Here is a 23,535-nt window from a genome sequence, read left to right as displayed (position 1 = left end):
GATGATGGCGGGGAGAGGCACATGGTGCAGGACACAACCACCAGGGGCGCGGCTCTGAGGGTAGTGCAGGAGGGATGAGGAGGGATAGTGGGGGGGGGGGGGCAGATAGGGAGGTGGGGAATGCTAGCGTGGTGGGGGAGAGGGGAAGGTGAGGGACGGAGTTGCATGAAGGGTGGATAGGGAGGAGGATGAAGGTGGAAGAACAGATAAGTACAGACAAGGATGGACAGATGAATGGAGATAAACATGGATGGAAAAACGGAGAAACTATTGACATAGGAGGACAATTATAGGGCGATGAAGACGGAGACATAGGAGGACAAATGAGTATAACTAGGCAACATAAAAGGGACGGGACGAACCAACAGGAAGGGACGGACGGATGGGACAGCAAGAAGTGGAGAGACGTGTGCTGGACGGGTTGACGGAAGGAGATGCTTCCTTCCCCATCCACCAAGCTCGTGTGCGTCCTCGAAACACCTGATAAACACCGCACAAAAACTGAAGCAAGTTTCAGGCACCATCCAGAGCCGGGACTGCGTAGAGTCACGAGGGAAGGAGAAGAGCACACAGGAGGAAGGGGTCACACTGTAGCCCAAACGGTCAGTTACGCAGACCTTCCCTCGAAATCTAAACATCTCCTGTTAAGCTAACAGTGAACACCCTTCAAAAACGATCAGAGAAATCCTGAACACTTTGAAGGATAGACTGATCCTATCATAAGAGATGTTCGGAACCCTTCTCCTCTCAGCTTCTGAACACTCTAGTATTACACAGTTTTGTCCTCCACTGTCACGACATTGCCTCGAAGTGCTTCTCATGTGATATTTCACATCAGCTCTCCTACAGGAATAACAAGTAAAGGAAATGTTATCTAAGATAACACAGCCTCCGTTTGGGATGTCATCTTAACTCCTTAACCACCTGGGTACGATGTTTAACACCACGGTACTATTCTTGGGAATAATGGTGCGGTTCTTGAGCACGACGGTGCGGTTCTTGAGCACGACGGTACGATTCTTGAGCACGACGGTACGATTCTTGAGCACGACGGTACCATTCTTAAACACGACGATACGATTCTTGAGCATGATGGCCGGACCTTTTTCACCTTACCCTTAAGTCAGGTCAAGGCGTCATACCCAAAGGTCGTACCATCGTGCTCAAGGATCGTACCATCGTGCTCAAGGATCGTACCGTCGTGCTCGAGGATCGTACCATCGTGCGCAAGGATCGTACTGTCGCGCTCACGGATCGTACCGTCGTGCTCGAGGATCGTACCGTCGTATTCGAGGATCGTACCTTCGTGCTCAAGGATCGTACCGTCGTGCTCAAACAAGGGACTACAGTACGAGCGGAAATAGTTTTTAAAAGACAATGGTTGTTAACCCTGACACGTGGTAGTGAGTAATGCTTCTGTGTTCAGATGTGAAGGCGCTGACCATCCCTCACAGCGACCACCCCGTCATCCTGACCACCCCTCACAGCGACCACCCCGTCATCCATAGACGGTGACTCATGGAAAGTCGACGCCATCGGAAGTGAGTCATTCGAGGGTGTGACTCGAGCCATTTAGTCGTCCATTGCTATTTAGTCGTCCACGGAAGTCAACCGTTCCTGAGCATTAAATCACCCTAAGTGGTGGGTCACCCTGTCCAGTGTGCGGGGTGTATGTCACCCTGGGCAGTGTGGGGCAGGTGTCGTCACCCTGGGCAGTGTGGGGCAGGTGTCGTCACCCTGGGCAGTGTGGGGCAGGTGTCGTCACCCTGGGCAGTGTGGGGCAGGTGTCGTCACCCTGGGCAGTGTGGGGCAGGTGTCGTCACTCTGGGCAGTGTGGGGCAGGTGTCGTCACCCTGGGCAGTGTGCAGGGTGTATGTCACCCTGGGCAGTGTGGTGCAGATGTCGTCACCCTGGGCAGTGTGGGGCAGGTGTCGTCACCCTGGGCAGTGTGGGGCAGGTGTCGTCACTCTAGGCGGTGCGGGGTAGGTATCACCCTAGGCAGTGTGGGGCAAGTGTCATCCTGGGCAGGTCGGTGCAGGTGCCTCGTGCCCCGCGGGGCAGTGCGTACCCCCAGCCCAGGACAGGTCTCATCCCATAAGGTTATAATACAGGTAAATTACTAGCCACTTCCGCGCCTCCTGCCCAGCTGGTCCGACCGCTGGTAATATTTCCTGTCACCACACGAGACCAAAGACAGGTGGACACGGGGCCAATAGCCGGGGCGGAACGAGGGGCACGGTCCGATAAGTCATGTTGGGAGACAGGTAGGGAGGGTCGCGGATGTGCCACGCACCATCCGTCTTCACCGTCGTAGCGCGATCGATCAATACAACTGGTGATATATAACGTTGACTACGTCAGTGGTGGAGTCACACATGATGCTCTCCTACTTACACCGTTACATCTATCAAGATCCCCTGCTGCTCCTCTATATCAAATATAGATGATATAGTCTGGCTGTCGGCTGTAATCTGCTCGGTGATCCGGGGGCTCAAAGCTGTGAAGATAATTTGACCTCGGCCTGAAGGATGATATGTGAGGGAGGGAGTGGAGGGAGGGAGCCAGCCTCGCTCTAGCAACCCCAGGCAGAGATAAAAGTGTGTAACCCGGATGCAGGACACGATCTAAATGCAGATCCCGGTTTCGTTGCGGCGTGGGCATCCGAAGTGGACTGATTACAATCGCTTGTGATGATCGGACACCCAAACATACTTTCCAAAAGCTTAACATTAAATGGCTGACAAACAACGCAACGGGATCTGATGATGACCTGCCCTTCAACACAGTGAGGTGGGGAGACATACAATCGACCACAGGTGTCACCTAAGGTGATCTAACGAACGCGTTCCTACCGTTCTCCAGCGCAGTGGGTGAGCCAGGGCGTTACAGTTCCTCTGTTGATAAAAGCATTTTTTTTCCCAGGAGGGTAGAGGTCGCTGACTGGCACAGGACCTGCCCACCATCACATAGGTGCTACGAGACCTTCCCCATTCTCACATGCGTACTAGGCCACTTCCCCCACCATCGCATGGCTACGAGACCAGCTCCCCATCAAGAACAGACACACTGTAGCAGCCACACGTTCTCATCAACCAACCCTTTAATAACATCTGCACACGTCTCTAACATCACAACCTCGAGCATCAACAAAGGTTCACTAGCTTGTTCCTGGATGCAACTCACACATTATGTGGCACGTCTTGTTCTAGTGAACTATATTGAAAACTATAAGACCAAGTCAGGATATACTTTCCCCATTTTCTATCTACATCTAAATATCGTCAGACTGATGTACAACAGACAAGAACTTAATACAGAACACAAGGGCTTGGCTTTACAGGCGTGGGGACCGCGTTCACCGTACGTTCAGGTCAGTCAATAGTACAAGCTTGATGTTTATCTCCGACTTCGTCAGCAGACGAAGACGGAGTCTGTTGTCTGCCTTGACACATTCATCTCTCCAGGCCGGGTCTGTGGCACGGTGCCAGCGGAATTAGATTTATGGCAATGTGGCACTCGTGGGTTACAGGACGGTGCCGGTGGAACTTACGCAATCGCTGCAACTGATAAGATATACAACCGGTGTGCCTGGGCCAGATACGTTATCTGGCTTCAGACAAGCACTTGAGACTCACAAACAACAGCCATTGTTGGCAGGCCAACTGGCGGTGGGCACCGCCAACAGCTACTTCTGGTGGGGCAGCTAGTGGTGCCACCAGTGCTGCATCTCCCAACAACCTCCGGTAGTGGCACCTGCTGGTCTTCCAGCACATCCAGAGTGCCCGTGACGTCTCTCCTCCCACATTTACCCTCGGGGGGAGGTCATAACAGTCTCCCCCGGGCCTCCCCCACGCCAGGGGGAGGACATGGTGGTCCCCCCTCCCCCCCCACACACACCATCACACAAAACACTCAAATTATACAGAGGAGACACACGGTATTAAGCATACATGTGGAGAGACAGACGGGCAACTGAAGACCACGCACATGGTAGCATAGATACACACTAAGCCAAGAGGAAGGGGGCCAGCGAGTACCTACCTGAGGCCGTTGACGAAGAACTTCTCGGTGATGTAGTCTCGGCAGTTGGAGTTCTCGAAGGCCAGGTAGAACTTGTAGTCTCTGTTGAGCATCTCGAAGCACTTGGCCGAGTTGGACCTCGGGCACCGCTTGGTGCCGCACGCGCCGAAGATGTCCACCCCGATGTGCTTACCCAGCTCCTTGGCGTACTGGAGGCGGTTGTTGCGCGCTCCGCAGTTCGACACGAACCACGCCACCTGCTTCGTCTTGTTCGCCGCGTAGTTGATCTCCTGCGGCTTCTGTCGGATCGTGTCGTCGTAGTACACCCACTTCTCGTAGGGCGCCACGATGTCCGAGTCGTGGCGGTAGGTGGCGGTCCAGTTGAAGACGTTTCTGTTGGTGAAGTGCTGGGTGTGGAGCGGACACTCGAGCATGAACATGACCCACACCTGCCTGGGGTCGCGGATGTGGGGTGGCATACTGAAGTGGTCCTTGAACATGATGGCGTCCGCGGACGACAGCTCGGACCGACTGCCCGTCAACACGCAGGTGTCGACGGGGCAGCGCAGCTTCAGGAACTGTCCGCGGCCCGCCCTCAGCCCCCATGAGTTCATGCCGTTGTACATGAGGATCTTCTTAAGGTACGGCGGCGCCTTCTCGGCGGCGGCGGGATCGGGATGGTCCTCAAGCGGTGGCGGAGGCGGCGGACGGAACATGAGCTGCGCCACGATCCGGTCGCTGGAGTCCTCGTCAGGCCAGAGGTTCTGCGGCCGCGACCACTGGTCCGGGTCGACGGGGAGCTCGGGCCGCAGATGCCCGCCTTGTAGGTACCAGGGACGCCGCCGGGGGGACATGGTGGTCAGGGTGACGTTAGGGAGTGGCTGAGGGCGTGGCGCGGAGGGCAGGACCAGCCGCGGGTGGGCGTCGGCCGAGCCATCCTCGACGGGTCGAGCGCCACTCTCTGCCTCGTCCTGGACGACCTCGATGACCGGATGGTCCGGGTGTGGCTGCCGGCGGAGGGCGAGGGGCGACGGGGCGGGGGCGGTGAGCCAGGCTCCCCCAGGCTGCTGCACCGACACCAGCAGGAGAGAGAAAGTGGTGGCGGCCGACAGGTAAAGCAGACCTCGACGGAGCGACACCCTGGGCATCCTGCCTCCTACCCGCCCACCATCACCCGCACCACTGGAAGAACAGAACGGTATACATTAACATCAACACCTGGATATCAGGGCATCAGTATATTATCATCAGTACTCAAACGTTAGAGCAAATACATCATCATCATCACTACTCAAACGTCAGAGCAAACACATTATCATCATCACTACTCAGACGTCAGAGCAAACACATCATCATGATCACTACTCAGACGTCAGAGCAAACACATCATCATGATCACTACTCAGACGTCAGAGCAAACACATCATCATGATCACTACTCAGACGTCAGAGCAAACACATCATCATGATCACTACTCAGACGTCAGAGCAAACACATCATCATCATGATCACTACTCAAACGTCACAGCAAACATATCATCATCATTATCATCATCATCACTACTCAATCAGAACAACACTTGCAGCATCACTGAAGCACACGAGAAACATCATTTTCTCTGGAACATAGGGATGTAGACGGATGAGGAAAAGGTTGTGAATGGTGGAATGAGGAAAACTGGATTAGTGAACAGGATATAACATAACACAGCACAGGAGAGGCTAATGCGGTTCAATAAGATAGTGTGGAGCAAAATGATAGTGACTGCATCGCTTGTATTACCAAAGACTACTAACAGTGAGTGAACAAGTACAAGAACCTCTCTATAGATCCCCAGGTTAGTAAAGCCAACACCACTGCTGAGGAAGGTTGGGGTACAGAAGCCACCACATCATGCAGAGCACTCACGCCTGAAGAAGAGGTTCCCCTGCTCGCTGCCTCCCTCACCGCCTGCTCACGACACGACACGACAAACATATGACCTTCGCTAAACACAATCTAACGATAATATTTAAGATATCTTGTGTGTGTGTGTGTGTGTGTGTGTGGCCTTAAAAGTGAAGAAGATGACGGTCAGCGACATTTGTCGTCTTGAGAACCTTTTACCTTCTCGCTCCCTGCCACCACTACCCACATCCCTCCCTGCCTGCCACCCCTACCCACATACCTCCCTGCCTGCCAACACTACCGACACCCCTCCCTGCCTGCCACTACTGCCTCCCTCCCCCGTCATCATCATCATCATGATCCACTCAGTACCTCATCTCCTGGCCCTGTCATTCTCTCATGTACCTCCTCCTCCTCCTCCACCCCACCTCCTCCTCTACTGTGTCTATCTCCAGCCCTCTACCCCCCCCCCCCCAACATTCCAGCACCTCCAGGGAGAATCAATTTCTTGTCAAAGGCCGGGCCGTTCACTGAAGGATCTGGATCAAAAGGGCGTCAAGCCACAGGGTCGTCCTCCCGGCCCTCGGCCACTGCTACGTCACCCATAATGACAGTTTCGTGGCCTCAGTGTTCTCAGGTACACTCGAGTGTACTGCCTTTATGTAAGTGGCGTCTGCGTCGGCCGGGCTAACTCCCATACAAGGTGCTCAACCCTTCAACATATTCTGAACTATATACATATTACTACATATGGCACACACATACAAGCTTCAGCGTACTTGCCTACAGGGAAACAGCTACGTAAATATAAAGAGGACCCAAGTTTAACTGGGGTGCAGGGCTGAGCAACAGGATGTTTGTACACTTCCAGCAACAGGACTCGTCCCCATGGTGTTCTGCCAACTACAGCTGGTGACCACCATATGGTCTGGAATACAACAGTGACCCATGATGACTGGCCCGTCAGCAGGGGGACGAGTAGATGTATTTCTGGAGGTTATTGTATTTCTATAGGTTTCTACTGAGTCCTGAGCTTCTCAGACTGGTTTCTACTGTTCTTAGCAGACACTGTGTTCTACTTTCTGAGCCCCTGATTTCTCTGTGGTGCGAGCCTCAGCAGCGATCTCTACCATGTTGTAATCTTACGAAACAGTAGAGTTTTCAATTTACTATTCATCGTACATAAGCTCCTCAAAACGACAACTTTCCACTTATTATGATAGTCTGTCGTCGGGGTTTCACTCTCTGAGCTTGGGAGTCGTCCCTCCCTGGGGGTGTGGGGACGGGACACGACGCAGTACCAGACACCTGGGAATCGTGTGGGAACTTCCCACACTAATCACCCCTCGTATGGTTACGACAGGTCGTCCGACGGTCAAGGAGGGACCCGTCCACCACGACGCCACACTAGATAGCTCTCCGTCGTTCACTAGCTGGTGGGGTCGTGCTGTGAGCTTAGGACACAGAAGTCTAGGTCGCACAGTGAGCTTACCACAAGACAGTTTTCGTCGTGCTGTGAGCTTAGGACATGCCAGTGGTCGTGGACTTGGGATTCTGTCGTCCAACATCCGGGACATGAGTCACTGTATGTGTACACATGAAGGGTGAGGTCAACTAATATCCGGGATTAAGTCTCTGGACACAAGGGTCAGAGTACTCAAAGGATTAAAGATCATTCTCTTTGTAATCATGAACAAAGATTTACTGGTACCAGGGATCTAACACTAGTACTGGTACTGTATGTAAAGATCTGAGTCACACTAGTACTGGTGGTACCTGTGTGTAATGATCTCACACTAGTACTGGAGGTACCTGTGTGTAATGATCTCACACTAGTACTGGAGGTACCTGTGTGTAATGATCTCACACTAGCACTAGTGGTACCTGTGTGTAATGATCTCACACTAGTACTGGTGGTACCTGTGTGTAAGGATGGGATATTAATATTGTCACTTGTGTTGCATGATTCAACCCGGAATAAATCAAAACATCTAAGTCAACCTCACCAACAGGTTTATATAGGTAATTATTACGTAGAGAGAGAGAGAGAGAGAGAGAGAGAGAGAGAGAGAGAGAGAGAGAGGAGACAATATATACATACCAGCAACTCGCTGTTCATTACTCATTACGTGTAGCCTCAGTAATCAAACCATCTATCCATGGAATAATATTTTCCAGTTAGCACACAACAATTCATCTTACCTTCAAGAGCACCAGACACGTTACAAAAACAGGCATGGAACGCAGAGGAAGAAAACGATAAAGAAAAAAATACAGACTCTCGCCTGAGGAGGGAAAATAAAAGCTGATTGGACGAGGAATCAATTGCAAGAAAAACATGGGAAGAGGAGGAGGAGGAGGAGGACGCACGGACGCTGTGTAAAAATACGGTGAGTTAATTGTGGCTCCACTACTGAGGCCCTCGACCTGCCGCCCAGGACCAGCTCCTCCTGCCGCCCACGACCAGGTCCTCAACCTGCCTCTCAGGACCAGCTCCTCCTGCCTCCCAGGACCATGTCCTCCTGCCCCCTACGACTAAGTCCTCCTGCCTCCCACGACCAGGTCCTCCTGCTGCCCAGGACCAGGTCCTCCTGCCGCCTAGGACCTGGGCCTCCCCCAACTCCACAGACACACCTCCGCTGGTACTGAAGCGAGGGTCGGGAGATGGAGGTGATAGTGATGGTGAAGAAGAGGGAGGAGGGGAGGATATAAGTCCTGAGTGGAAGATCTAGTGGGCTCCGAGGAGGCAGAAGAGAAGGTGGGAGGTGCTTGGCGGAAGATGGAGAGGAAGAGCGGGAGAGGAATGTTGGCGAAGGATGGGACACCAGACAGGAAGACACCCCGCTCCTCCCTCCCCCAGCTAACGTGGACACCAACCACACAAGAACTGACGGTCATACATGACACGACGGAGAGGAATATGGAAGGCGAGGAGGGATATCCAAAACCTGAACAAGAGCGGCGGACGGCCTTCACCCGACGGGTGAGCGTCTCCCCCAAGAGTCACAGGCTCAGACTGCAATCAATTAAGAGATAAAATCACAGTCGAAAATAGCGAAAGACTCGGATCTATTTTTTTAGCTGCTTTGAATATATATATATATATATATATATATATATATATATATATATATATATATATATATATATATATATATATATATATATATATATATATATTCCCACCAGCCAAGTGACACCGTGATGTGGGAGTCGTACATTGCTGTGTAACGCGTATATCTGAAGTTGAACTCTTGAACAGAAGGTGTGCAAGCCTTGAGCACGACGGGACGACTCCTTGAGGAAGTTAGCACGACACTTGGATACGGTGTTCCGGCCTTGGACATAATCCTTAAGTGTAAGGGCCAGACTACAACGCCCAGAAGTCCCACCGTCGTCCTTAAGGGTCGTAACGCCATGCTTAAGATCGTGCCGTCGTGCTCGAGGGTAGCTGCGTCGTACCTCCAGGGATTACGACGACGGTACAATTGTGATCCTTCGGAAATCTATAACAGTTCAACAGTTCCTGCTGCCACCTCATTAAAACTCTCCCTCATACATCTGATTCGAAGCTTTAATGAAAAAAAAAAAATGTGTACATGAATTACTACCACCTCACCTCAAACAGAAGTTGACTCGTCTCTCAACCAAACCGCAAAATCCATCTCAACCTCACCCCTCCACCGTCCCACACCCACTCGGTTTGACCAATCCTCAACCGACGAATGAAGGAATCTCTCTCTCTCTCTCTCTCTCTCTCTCTCTCTCTCTCTCTCACAAGCTCTCTCTCTCTCTCTCTCTCTCTCTCTCTCTCTCTCTCTCTCTCTCTCTCTCTCTCTCTCTCTCTCTCTCTCTCCCCCCCCCCCACGCCTCTAGGACTGTCGGAGCATGATGGGTCATCCTCTTCTTTCGCTCCCGTGAAGGCCACAGACCCCGTCACCTGACCACATCGTCAGCCTGGTGGAGGGTAGACTCGTCCAGCCAGACACACACACAACCACTACCTGGACTCAGGTGTCTCCATCCTCTCCCCCCCAATAATTAGCGCCGTGTTCTCGCCATTTTCATATCTGCGTAAGTGGATGTCTGTGGTTTGCTATGAATGAACCCAGGCACGCACAAACAGCCGGGGGTCCTGCTGAACCAACTCTTATGTCCCCCTCCAGGAGCGGCGGTAGTCCAGGTCCTCAGCTCCTCCTGTGGTGACCTCAACCTTTAAAGTCCCCCCTCCTCCTCCTCCTTCTTGCAGCGAAGTGTCGGGGACCTCCGGGGTCTGAGGTCCCCTCCCTGGTGACCTATAATAAAACAGGGTACGAGGTGGACAGAAAACGAAACCACAGATTTAATGGAGCTCCTGTTCTCTAACATTTTACACTCCATTATATCTTATGGCGGGATCGTTTCCATCCCCCCCCCCCCCACACACACGTCTGGATATGAGGGGTGGCTCCTGGAAATGTTTCTGCTGATAGAAAACGATTTTATACTCTCTCTCCAACGTAAATGTTTATTGGATTATTTGAGTTTCCCTCTGGCTTTCCTTTATGGTTTTGAAAAATCGTTTCTCGCCATGGAAATTGTCCTTCTTAAACTCCAGACGTGAATACCTCTCTCTCTCTCTCTCTCTCTCTCTCTCTCTCTCTCTCTCTCTCTCTCTCTCTCCTCTTACAATTGCATCGGTCATTCCTTCTCTCTGTCCTCCTCCTTACCGTCTACAACGACGGAGGCGACAACCGAATGGTGGTCATTAAAGACGACGAGAGCGAAAACTTGGGCGTCGGCTGACAACGACTGCAGACGACCAACCGTCCCGACCACACCACGACGAAGGGCCTGACGACCGATAGCAATGGCGACAACGAGAAGGACGACCAAGACGACACAGATCCCGAAACGTCGTTCCTGTAGAGAAGCTGTGGTCGTGCTGACGACCTACCAAAGTGTCGTGTTGCTTACACCTATACCAGAAATCCATGACTCTCGTCCAAAGCCCCTCCAACACTGTAACGCCCCCCCCCCCCTCCCTCCCGCCCTAACACTCCACCACCATCCCTCCAACTCTTTAAAGTCCCTCCAACACTCTAACGTCCCCTCCCGCCCTAACACTCCACCACCATCCCTCCAACTCTTTAAAGTCCCTCCAACACTCTAACGTCCCCACCAACACTCTACCACGATCCCTCCAACACTCAACCACCATCCCTCCTACAACACCCCCCTCCCCCCCGGTCTACTCCTCCACCTCCACCACCACCACCAGGAGCACAGCCTCTCCATCAGGAGTATTGATCCCCGGCAGGTTAGTATAGGATCCCTCACTCCTCTCTCTCTCTCTCTCTCTCTCTCTCTCTCTCTCCTGTTTACCGTACCATCAACCCAACCAACCAGTCAAAACGCACTGCTATCATTCTCCAGCCAATGAAAGGCTACTATGACCTCTACGGCTACCGATCTAACGACCTCACAAGGTCCTTGGACGACCCCGCAGCTTACGACCTCACAAGGTCCCTGGACAACCCCGCAGCTAACGACTTCACAAGATCCTTGACGACCCTGCAGCTAACTTCAAAGGTCACAGACGACCCTGAAACGACCTGCAGAGGGCGAACGAGCGTGCGTGCGCACAGACTGGCGGTGTCATGAATGGACACCCCCTCCTCTCTCTCTCTCTCTCTCTCTCTCTCTCTCTCTCTCTCTCTCTCTGAGACTCTGCAGGTCAACAAAATAACTTCGCGACGAGCAAACGTCCTTATCATGCGGTGTTAAATGCCAGCACGCGAGGGAGGAGGCCAGCCCACTCCCTCCCTCTCTCCCTCACGCACGCGAGGGAGGGAGCCAGCCCACTCCCTCCCCCCATGCACGCGAGGGAAAGCCAGCTCACTCCCTCCCTCACGCGCGCGGGGAAGGGAGCCAACCCACTCCCTCTCTCCCTCTCTCACATCTTATGACTCGAGCGAACACAGTGAACGCCAGAGTGAGTTCTTCCTCTCGTTTGTCCCTGAATAAAAGATGCTTCCATCGATTGCTGGGAGACGACCCCTCCCCACCCCTGGCCTGGGAAACGACCCCTCCACTTGCTCCCCTACCCCTGGCCGGGGAGACAAGCTCTCCCCTCGCTCCCCATCCCTGGCCTGGGAGACGACCTCTCCCATCGCTCCCCATCCCTGGCCTGGGAGACGACCTCTCCCATCGCTCCCCACCCCTGGCCTGGGAGATGATCCTTCGCCCTCCTTCCCACTAGGTCCTGGGAGACCCACCCCAACCCCACCATCCACACTTCAGCCCACAACATGTTTGCGTCACACACATGCCGTCACCAGTACAGGTTGCGCGCGTCACACACACGCCGTCACCAGATGGGGCAACAGGAGCCCAGCCTCATACATCTAGGTCCGTTTCTGAAAACCGTAAAGTTAAGAACCCTCGTGTTGTCACAAGTGGTGCTGCCAACAGTTTGGTTAGGAAGACTTAAGTGATGTCACAATGGAATCTGACGACAGTTCGGCCTGAAACCGTCGGGTGTTGTCAGTGTGGTGTGTCTGCCAACAATTCACTCAGTAGCCTTCAATAAAGACGCAATATATTTCAATCTTGTAAAAATTTATCGAGTTGGCTCTCTCTCTCTCTCTCTCTCTCTCTCTCTCTCTCTCTCCTGTGGGGCGGGGTAGCACCGAGAATGGATGAAGGCAAGCAAGTACGAATATGCAAATGTATATATATATATATATATATATATATATATATATATATATATATAAAATGTTGATAATAAACGGCCTCTATCACTCATAATAATAATAATAATAATAATAATAATAATAATAATAATAATAATATAACGAAGAACACGACGAACGGTGTGTGTGTGTGTGTGTGTCTGCGCGCGTGAAAGCGTCAATCACTACAGCACAAGTGGGTGGATGGGAGGCGTAAGCGTCGTCACCTGACTGACATACGGCCTCTTAAACCCGTGCCAGTTGTCACTTGGGCTGTGAGACCATAATAAGCCGGTGCTTAACCTGCCAGTTCGTTAGCCCACTAGGGGGGGGGAGCCTCCCCCCTTGAGCCAAGAGGACCAGAGACACTAGTCAACAACGAAGAGTTCCTCACGTTGCGTCTCTCTCACTGTTCTCCATGACATCAAGGGCACCACCTAGACTCAAATATGTACGTTCCTACCCTTCTCTCTCTCTCTCTCTCTCTCTCTCTCTCTCTCTCTCTCTCTCTCTCTCTCTCTCTCTCTCTCTCTCTCTCTCACGAATCAAGAATTCGCACGTCATCATGCAAATATAAATATCCTGTAAATGGCCTCGGGGGCAGCAGCTTAATAAATGGCCTTAAATGAAGAAATGCCTCCCAAGAACACGGTCGCGGGTTCGATCCCCGGCGCGGGTCACGCCAGGGCGAGGGTGGGGGTAGTCTGATCCTTATCCTGAGAGAGAGAGAGAGAGAGAGAGAGAGAGAGAGAGAGAGAGAGAGAGAGAGAGAGAGAGAGAGTCATCATGGCACAGAACACGAGCGGAGGTTAACGTGGTGGGGGAGGGGGGGGGGGTCAGGGGCGCCATCTGCTTTTCATAATAATAATTATAATAATAATAATCAATTCCCGGGTCGGGCGAGGTAAACAAAACACCCCGTCCCTCCCGTCAGGTCTGCCCCCCTCAGTAATCCGGACCAGTGGCAACGCTCGCTTTATTATTATTGTTTTGTGATTGGCTAATGCAGCGAGGGTGGTGGTGGCGGCACGCTTGGCTGCTGATAGGATTGGTGAGCAAGCAAAGGGATGGTTCGCATCCCAGCCATCGCTGGGTCCTCGATCCCAACCCACCTGATATGCCCTGGGATGTCCTCGCCTATATCTCTCTCTTAACAGTGTGTCGCCAGCAAGTCTTAAGAAATAAAACAAGGGGATTCTAGTGGAAACCGACTGAGCCTCAGTCCATTCCGGCTTGAAAACGTTGGTCCATTCCAAAACCAAACCCATTTCAACGGGCGGCCCGTTCCAAACTCGACCAATTCTAAACTTCCCAAGATCAGCCTAGTTCAAAATTGGTCCATTCCAAAATCAGCCTCTTCTCACTATCCATTGTATCAAACCCTCAACTTATTCTCCCGTTTATTTATCATCTGCAACACTATTTCAGTCTGTTCCTATTTCTTCTCCATCCTTTCCCATTCACAGCCTATTTCTTCCCCATCGTCTTCAACCTACCCTATCTCCGGCTCTCCCATCCCCAGCCCATTCCATCCTCTCCCTATTCCGTCTTTCCCATCCTACACACTGTCTCACCTCATCCTGACCTGTAAGGTACCTCGACCTAACTCAGGACATCCCTCGCCTCGGCTAATGGGTGCAGGGATAAAGTGTGTTTCTCTTAGTAAATAACGTCAGCTGGGGACAGCTGGTGCAGAGGCGAGACAGCTGGTATACCGGGAGAGGTGACAGCTGGTACAACGGGAGGGAGGGATGAGACAGCTGGTGCAGGCGAAGAATCACATGACCAGCTGTTCATCCCACGACCAGTAACCAACCCAAACATTGCAATATAAGAAAAATTTAATATATATATATATATATATATATATATATATATATATATATATATATATATATATATATATATATATATATATATATATATCATAGCATTAAATACAAGGCCATGGATCGGTGTATAATGAATCATATCTCCCTACAACATCATAACCCACACATACCTGCATTATTCATACACTCACAACAACATTACTCATACACTCACAACAATAGCTTACAGGTGAATGTAGTGAATGATGAATGAAGAGGAAGTCGGTACACAATGTCTGTCTCTGCTGTCTGACATGAGTGATCTGTGTTACATATTCTGCCACGAATTTCGTGAAGGCTAACGAAAACATTACGCGTTTAGGAGTGATATGATGTGCCACGAATGCCTCCGATATGCGTGCAGCAGTGATGAGATGCGTCACGAACACACGAATGTTTCCAATATGCGCAAATGTGATGCCTTGTGTTACAAACACCGCCAATATGTGTGCAGCTGTGATATATCACGAAAGCCTCCAGTGTGCGTGCAGCAGTGATTCAACGCATCACGAATGCCTCTAATGTGCGTGCAGCAGTGATTCAACGCATCACGACTGCGTCCAATGTGCGTGCAGCAGTGATTCAAAGCATCACGAATGCCTCCAATGTGCGTGCAGCAGTGATTCAAAGCATCACGAATGCCTCCAATGTGCGTGCAGCAGTGATTCAATGCGTCACGAACGCCTCCTCCAACGCGTTAGGAACAATTCATTAAAAACTACGCAAGAAAACGTCAGACACAAACTATGATCCACATGAGAACCCCACGTACGGGCCGAGGATGCAAGCACGGACGGCTGAACACACGGGTCCCTCAGACAGACGCACGGTGAAAAAAGAGACAACACAGGAGCAGACAGAACACCGCAAGACTAAAGCAAACTCTCGCAGGAAAACAACAGGAAGCACAACCAAAAATTACGAGAACTGGGAGAGAGAGAGAGAGAGAGAGAGAGAGAGAGAGAGAGAGAGAGAGAGAGAGAGAGAGAGAGAGAGAGAGAGAGAGAGAGAGAGAGGTGGGAGGGGGATGCAGTTGACGTAGGAGGGACATGGAACCAGACGAGGACCATGTAAACAAATCTGATGATTTATGGCACAGAGGAGGAGGAGGAGGAGGAGGAGGAGGAGGAGGAGGAGGAGAGGAGGAGGAGGAGGAGGAGGAGAGAGGAGGAGGAGGAGGAGGGGGAAGAGGAGGAGGAGGGTGGTGATGATGGAGGCGGATGAGGAGCCCGGGACTGGCTGATCGATACAGGGAGGCGCCTCCCAGCAGACCCGTACAGGTCCTCAGCCACTCCTCACACTCCTGGTCACTCTCACTGGCCACACTCTCTTCACTCTCACAGGGAACACACTCTCTCTTCACTCTCACTGGCCTCACACTCTTCACTATTACGGGAACACACTCTCTCTTCACTCTCACTGGCCACACTCTTACCAGCCACTCGCACTGTAGTCACAAGCTTATTCACAGTCCCCCCAACCCTCCATCAGGGAGACCCACCCTCCTCAACACCACAGTGTACCCCCCACAGGTCACCACTCTCACTTCTCACTTCATCTCACCTACGCACTCACATCCCCTTGCCTTCCCTGGCCCCCGACTCAACCCAGCCGTCCGCCCTCCTCACCCCCAGCATCACTCGACGCTGACGACTGCCTTTACCAGCACACTGCCTCACCCCCAGCATCACTCGACGCTGACGACTACCTCTACTAGCGTACTGCCTCACCCCCAGCTTCACTCGACGCTGACGACTACCTCTACCAGCGCACTGCCTCACCCCCAGCATCACTCGCCGCTGACGACTGCCTTTACCAGCACACTGCCTCACCCCCAGCATCACTCGACGCTGACGACTACCTCTACTAGCGTACTGCCTCACCCCCAGCTTCACTCGACGCTGACGACTACCTCTACCAGCGCACTGCCTCACCCCCAGCATCACTCGCCGCTGACGACTGCCTTTACCAGCGCACTGCCTCACCCCCAGCATCACTCGACGCTGACGACTACCTCTACCAGCGCACTCCCTCACCCCCAGCATCACTCGACGCTGACGGCTACCTTTACCAGCGCACCGCCATCCTTACTACCAGCATCATTCGAAGCTGACGACTACCTTTACCAGCACACCGGCCGCCCTTTCCACCGTAGGAGCCTGACCATCACAATCCCCCAAAAAGCAACCTGTTCGTACCTGCCTCTCCCCAAGCTCCCGACCTCCCCAGCTCCTCCTCTCCCCCTAAATCCATCTCGATCCTAACCCTCCCACTCACAAGACTCTCAATAAACTGTACATCCCTCACTACAACAGCGTCTCAGCCACGGCCAACACTGGGGAAAGACCCCTATCCATAAGGTCATTACTTGGACACCAACAATGAACCTTGAGTCACACACGTGTGACCTTGACCCCTGACCTCCACCGACACACTATAGCTCGGGGTGGGTCAAGGTCGCCACCTGACGTCATCCACTATTATAGGTAATGTGCTGACACACGGACGAACGAACATGACTCCCAGGGGCCTCTCCCTAACCCCGTCAGGCCGCCCGCCGACGCCTCAGCACTGTGGCGTGTCAGTCGACGACCCCGCCTTCCAACACACATCCCGAGAAATAAATACAAATCCTGACAATGGACGAGAAGGCACGAACTACCCCCCATCCACCCACCCAATCTACGTTACCCTCCCCCAAAGCTACAGCCTCAAGACGAGACGGTTGTGTAAGATAAGTAAAGGTGTGATATGTGTGTGTGTGTGTGTGTGTGTGTGTGTGTGTGTGTGTGTGTGTGTGTGTGTGTGTGTATGTAGGGGGAAGGGGGGGTTAATGATGTTGTGTATGGTGAATGATGCAGCTCTGCGAGATACCTGGCCCGCCACTCCACCCCAGGGGCGGAGGGACTGCCCCTGGGGAGGAAGGTACCACTTACGGCATCATTAGACTACCAAGATGTGTACCTGGTAATCCATTATCAAAGCTGTACGAATTATGCCACGGGTCATCTACCCTCCCCACGGACCAACAGCTTAAATGTACCAATACCTAAACACAATCAACCTGATGAAGTTCCACCAGTGGTAAGGGTCGTGCCAACCATTGGGCCCCACGACTGTGAAAGATCTTCCCTACGACCATATTGCCACCGCCCCCACGGAGCACGAGCCCCCATAGACCACATACACTGATGGCTCCCTGCAGTGAACCACTGACACTGCCTGCATGAGACACTGCTGTTGTAACGGTGACTCATTCGTATTTAGAACAGAGGGCCAGGATCAACAACTGGGGTTCACACTGCCCAGCCTTAAACTGTCTGTTGTTCTCAAGGCCTTGAGAGATGTTACAGTCTCCCAGAACGAGACTTTGATTGTAAGTGATTCTCTCGCTCTCATCATTGACAGAATTCAACTCCCTGAGACGTGACTGTCATATGCTTGAGTCAGAAGCAGGACAGAGTTGGAATACACTTTCTCTGGATCCCATCACACATACTGGGTTCAGAATCCATAACAGGAAGTGGGGAACGAAAATCTACAGAGGTTTACAATAATTTCCGTCTACCTGCATCTACAAACAAAAATCTAGGAAAAGAAGACGTGATAAAATTACACTTGTGACGAATGGAAGTAGACGCTTCCATCTACCACCCTCACATCAGGCAAAAAGAATCACACACACACACACACACACACACACCCACACACACACACACACATATATGAGGAGCGGGGAGCTGGAAATCCTCTCCTCCCCCTTTTTTCTTGATTTTCCAAAAGAAGGAACAGATAAGGGGGCTAAATGAGGATATTCCCTCTAAGGCTCAGTCCTATGTTTTTAAATGTTTTTAAATATATATATATATATATATATATATATATATATATATATATATATATATATATATATATATATATATCATACATATTCACCATTTCCCGCATTAGCGAGGTAGCATTTAAAAACATAGGACTGATATATATATATATATATATATATATATATATATATATATATATATATATATATATATATATATATATATATTATATATACTCACGGTAGTTTGTCCACTTATAACACACCAGCACAGGTGGTCGCACACACAAGCAACATTATCTACACCTGACCTTCGTAAAACCACTGAACTCAGAGGTAACACCAACCAAATACGACAGAAATATGCGAAAGCATCTTCCCACCCTGGTGATGACCTCTGCTACTACAGCCCTCCTGTAATTAGTTCACATAACACATAATCTGTTCCATAATTGAACCAGTGAGGCCCAGTTCCTGGTCCTTTTGTGTAGCGCATCCCCTCCTGCGCCGCCGCCCACAGCCCGGGTAGGCGCGCATAACAAATTCGCAGTTTTCCGGGGGAAAATAAATATCCAACCACGAGGGCCAGAGACGTGTTCACTATCACCCGTGATAGTGACCCGGATTTTACTCGGATGGTGAAAGCCTCGGCTCAGGCTCCCATCGCTCTATGATGATGAGGCTGGTCGTCACTATAACATTGCCTAAACCTCATGACGGCCAACTCAAGGGGTTATAACAACAACGGTCGGTTATAATAACGCACTACACTCTGCTATAATGAATCATAATCAAGCACAACATTTCTACAGTGAGTCTGGCTGACTCACTTTCACGCAAACATTCACTGAGTCATGTACACAAGGAATTACCTTTAGACAGACACAAACATACACACACACACACACACACACACACACACACACACACACACACACATAAATAAATAAATGTATACAGAAAAAGAACACACACACACACACACACACACACACACAGGAAAGGCCAACAATACTCGGGAGGGGAGGGGGGGAAGGGGTAGCAGCAGGGGGGTAGACACAGGCTGCATACACTCCCACACATTGTAACCCGACTTAGCTGGCTCACTGCCCGCCTAACTACCACTTGTCTCTCACTTAATCCTTCCCTATAGGCCTAACGTCTCTGCCTATTTCCACTACACCAGTCATACACATCAGCACTAACTCTCAAAACATACGCCATATAGGGAAGAACTAGTAGACACAAACTCAAGACTAGCCACTGCAATAAAACCCTGAATTAAAACCCTTAAAAAACGGCAGGAACGAACGAGTCTATGAACTTTGTATGTTTATGCTAGCGCGCGAGCCATCCATCTGGCTCACTCCCAGCTGACCTGTCAGTTATTGGCCAGGCTAGTGTGTCATCCATCACAGGCTGGCCCGCGGGCCGCACTGTACAGTCAGGCCAGGGCTCTCATACCGCTGCAACCCTCAACTTTCCCATGACGCACTCCACACACCGGGCAGTGGTACAGTCGTACCCTAACGTTCCCTGTGTTTCACCCTACATATCAGGCCCTGGTACCGTCGTAACCTACGGTACAACCCACATACTAGTCTGTGGTACCGTCCTTGTACCGTGTAGTGACCGCCTCTACTTGATCGCCCATCAAGATGAGCGTTGGACCTTTGTTGTTCTTTTGGCGAACGATTTAGCCAGCGACCTTGGCTTTCATCTTGCCAAACATGGCTGCCCACCTGCCCAAACATGTCAACCTCTGGAGCAGGACGGTGCGACCCTTGCCCTAAGACCGTACGACCCTTGACCACAGACCGTACGACCTTTGACCTAAGACCGTACGACCCTTGACCTAAGACCGTACGACCCTTGACCACAGACCGTACGACCCTTGACCAGAGACCGTACGAACCACGACCTAAGACAGTACGACCCTTTCAACATGACGGCATGATCCAAACCCTTTGAGCAGAGCGGTTCGATCCTTGGGTATGATAATGTAACCTTTGACCTGACCCTGAAGGGTAATTGATCACTACACCAGGTTGATCATGATGTCACATTAATCACAAAAAGATTTTCTCTTGACAGACCGGCAGAGAAGGCCGGGTTAGGCTCCAGCTGTGTAAAGCAGGATACACACACACACACACACACACACACCACTTGATTACATCTGGGTCTGTGCTCAGTTTAGCCTCTGGCTCTCAGTCGGGAAATTAAAGCCCGTCTGATATAAAAGTTTGACGATAGCAGAGCCGGAGCCCGTCGTGGCTCGTGTATGTGTGTGTGAGTATATATATATATATATATATATATATATATATATATATATATATATATATATATATATATATAGTTCACCCCAACATACTTCATCGCTGTTTCCTGCGTTAGCGGGGTAACGCCAGCAACGTACGAAGAACGGCCGCATCCACCCACATCCATTCTCTCTAGCTGTCATGTGTAATGCGCCGAAACCACAGCTTCCTATCCACACCCAGGCCCCATAGACCTTACCATGGTCTACACCGGACGCTTCACATGCCCTAGTTCAGTCCAATGACAGCACGTCCACCCCGGTATACCACGTAGTTGCAATTCACCCTATCCCGTGCACGCGTTTCACCCTCCTGCATGTTCAGGCCCCGATCGCTCAAAATCTTTTACACTCCATATTTCTACCTCCAATCTGGTCTCTCCGTTAACCTTGTTCCCTCCCCTTCTGACACATACATCCTCTTTGTCAACCTTTCCTCACTCATTCTCTCTATATGTCCAAACCATTTCAACACACCCTCTTCTGCTCTCTCAACCACACTCTTTTTATTACCACACATCTCTCTTACCCTTTCATTACTTCCTCGATCAAACCACCTCACACCACACACTGTCCTCAAACATCTCATTTCCAACACATCCACCCTCCTCCGCACAACCCCATACCTTCAAACATACCTTGCAACATACCCATTGTTGCCCTCCCAGACAAGCTACCTCGGCACACATTCTTCAGTTCTCCCAGACCAGCACCTGGAGGAGGAGGAACATCAGGGTTGGGTGTAGGCCGACTGACGTGCCTAGGATCCGAATCCATGTCGGCTCAACCCCTAGCGACTCATAGTAACGCTAACCACTGCGCCACGGTGGCATGTGTGTGTGTGTGTGTGTGTGTGTGTGTGTGTGTGTAATATAATTACGACCAAGATAAGAATGTGTGTCAAATGCGGTAATCCCTTTGTGTCCGGAGGGAGCGCGCGCGCGCGCGCGTGTGTGTGTGTGTGTGTGGTGTGTGTGTGTGTGTGTGTGAGTGAGGGGGGGGGGTGCAGCATGTGGCCGTCCACTCCTCCTGTTGCCGTGACCAAATTCTGCAGCTGTGGTCACCACTACCGTTAATCCCGTTGTTGGTACGCCGGGGACTTCCGCTGCCGCTGGCTTCCCTCCCTGTTGTCGTGAGACGCGGAAATGAAACGAGTTCGGCCAGCTATGCTTCATGAGCCGGGGATAGGGGGAGGGTGTGTAGGCGTGGGCCCTCCCCCATATCTACGGGGAGGGGTGGGGTGTCGTGTCACGTGTCGTGGAGGGAGGGGGGGGGTAAGCTGAGGGGACCCACTGGCCACGAAAGGACGACCCCCTGAACACGACGGTGCGACACCTGTGAACCGCTGACATGATGCCATTTTGACCTGACATACATACATATATGTATATATATATATATATATATATATATATATATATATATATATATATATATATATATATATATATATCATCCCTGGGGATAGGGGAGAAAGAATACTTCCCACGTATTCCCTGCGTGTCGTAGAAGGCGACTAAAAGGGGAGGGAGCGGGTGGCTGGAAATCCTCCCCTCTCGTTTTTTTCAATTTTCCAAAAGAAGGAACAGAGAAGGGGGCCAGGTGAGGATGTTCCCTCAAAGGCCCATTCCTCTGTTCTTAACGCTACCTCGCTGACGTGGGAAATGGCGAATAGTACGAAAGAAAAAGAAAGATATATATATATATATATATATATATATATATATATATATATATATATATATATATATATATATATATATATATATATATCGAAATACCATCTCGAAACTTAGAGATTTCCTTGAGCACAAATCACGTTTACAGCATTTTCTTCAAAAAGTAATATATAAGAAAATTAATAAGAAAACGTACATCAGTCTTCACCAACGCCAAATCTGGATAGAGAAAAAGGTTTTGATCCTAATCAGGTGTTTACAAGCATGTGTAACACCCGCCTGTGATCCAAGCGAGCGGATCTCGATATTTCGCGGACGTGTCTCCATCTTCGCGGACCGTTACTCAATCTTCGCGGACGTGTCTCCATCTTCGCGGACTGTTACTCAATCTTCGCGGACGTGTCTCCATCTACGCGGACGGAGCTCGATCTTCTAGGAGGGACGTGTTCGCCGTGAGGACCCACAGAGGGACATCCCTCCTCCTCCTCCCCAGACACCCCTTCCCCGTAGGCGTCTCCTCAGCACGTTCCCTGAGTACATGCCTACGAGTGTGAACCCACGAGAATGTCCCTTCCACCTTGTCCCCTCCACACGTGTCCCCAGAGTACGTCCTGGACACGCAGATCCCTCGGCTGACACTCACACTGCCACGGGTCCTGCAACGTGCCATGCAAGATCAAATATTTACCACAGGTGGCACTGTACAGTGTTACCACCGCGGGTGGCACTGTGCAGTGTTACCATGGATAAAAAGCCGACGCAACAGAAATATCCCAAATGGGTTATCATTATTAGACAGAAAGCTTGTTGACCAGTTAGCGGAGCCAAGCTTGGTAAATTAACGACTTTCGTCTCCCTGGAAGAAGAGAGAACGCCAGAGACAAGTGAAAATAATAATAATAATAATAATAATAATAATAATAATAATAATAATAATAATAATAATAATAATAATAAGTAATAATGATAACAATAAACAAATAATAATAATAATAATAATGATAATAATAATAATAATAATAATAATAATAATAATAATAATATTATTATATATATTATATTATTATATATATATATATATATATATATATATGTATATCTATTTTTATTTATTATACTTTGTCGCTGTCTCCCGCGTTTGCGAGGTAGCGCAAGGAAACAGACGAAAGAAATGGCCCAACCCCCCCCATGCACATGTATATACATACGTCCGC

General features: G+C 50.6%; 1 protein-coding gene across 5 annotated transcripts in view; it reads right to left on the bottom strand.

Annotated features, from left to right (window-relative positions):
• Positions 1 to 23,535, bottom strand: part of FucTA (glycoprotein 3-alpha-L-fucosyltransferase A) — a 163,989-nt gene that overhangs the window by 46,243 nt on the left and 94,211 nt on the right. For all 5 annotated transcript variants that reach the window (XM_071669369.1, XM_071669371.1, XM_071669370.1 and 2 more), the window contains one exon: positions 4,042 to 5,202. In XM_071669369.1, the coding sequence (XP_071525470.1) occupies positions 4,042 to 5,202 (1,161 nt within the window). The remainder of the gene's footprint in view (positions 1 to 4,041; positions 5,203 to 23,535) is intronic.

This window comes from Panulirus ornatus, chromosome 14, assembly GCF_036320965.1.
Source record: "Panulirus ornatus isolate Po-2019 chromosome 14, ASM3632096v1, whole genome shotgun sequence".
NCBI lineage: Eukaryota > Metazoa > Arthropoda > Malacostraca > Decapoda > Palinuridae > Panulirus > Panulirus ornatus.
The sequence above is the reverse complement of the archived record's forward strand: the minus strand, read 5'-3'. Positions and strand labels throughout refer to the sequence as shown.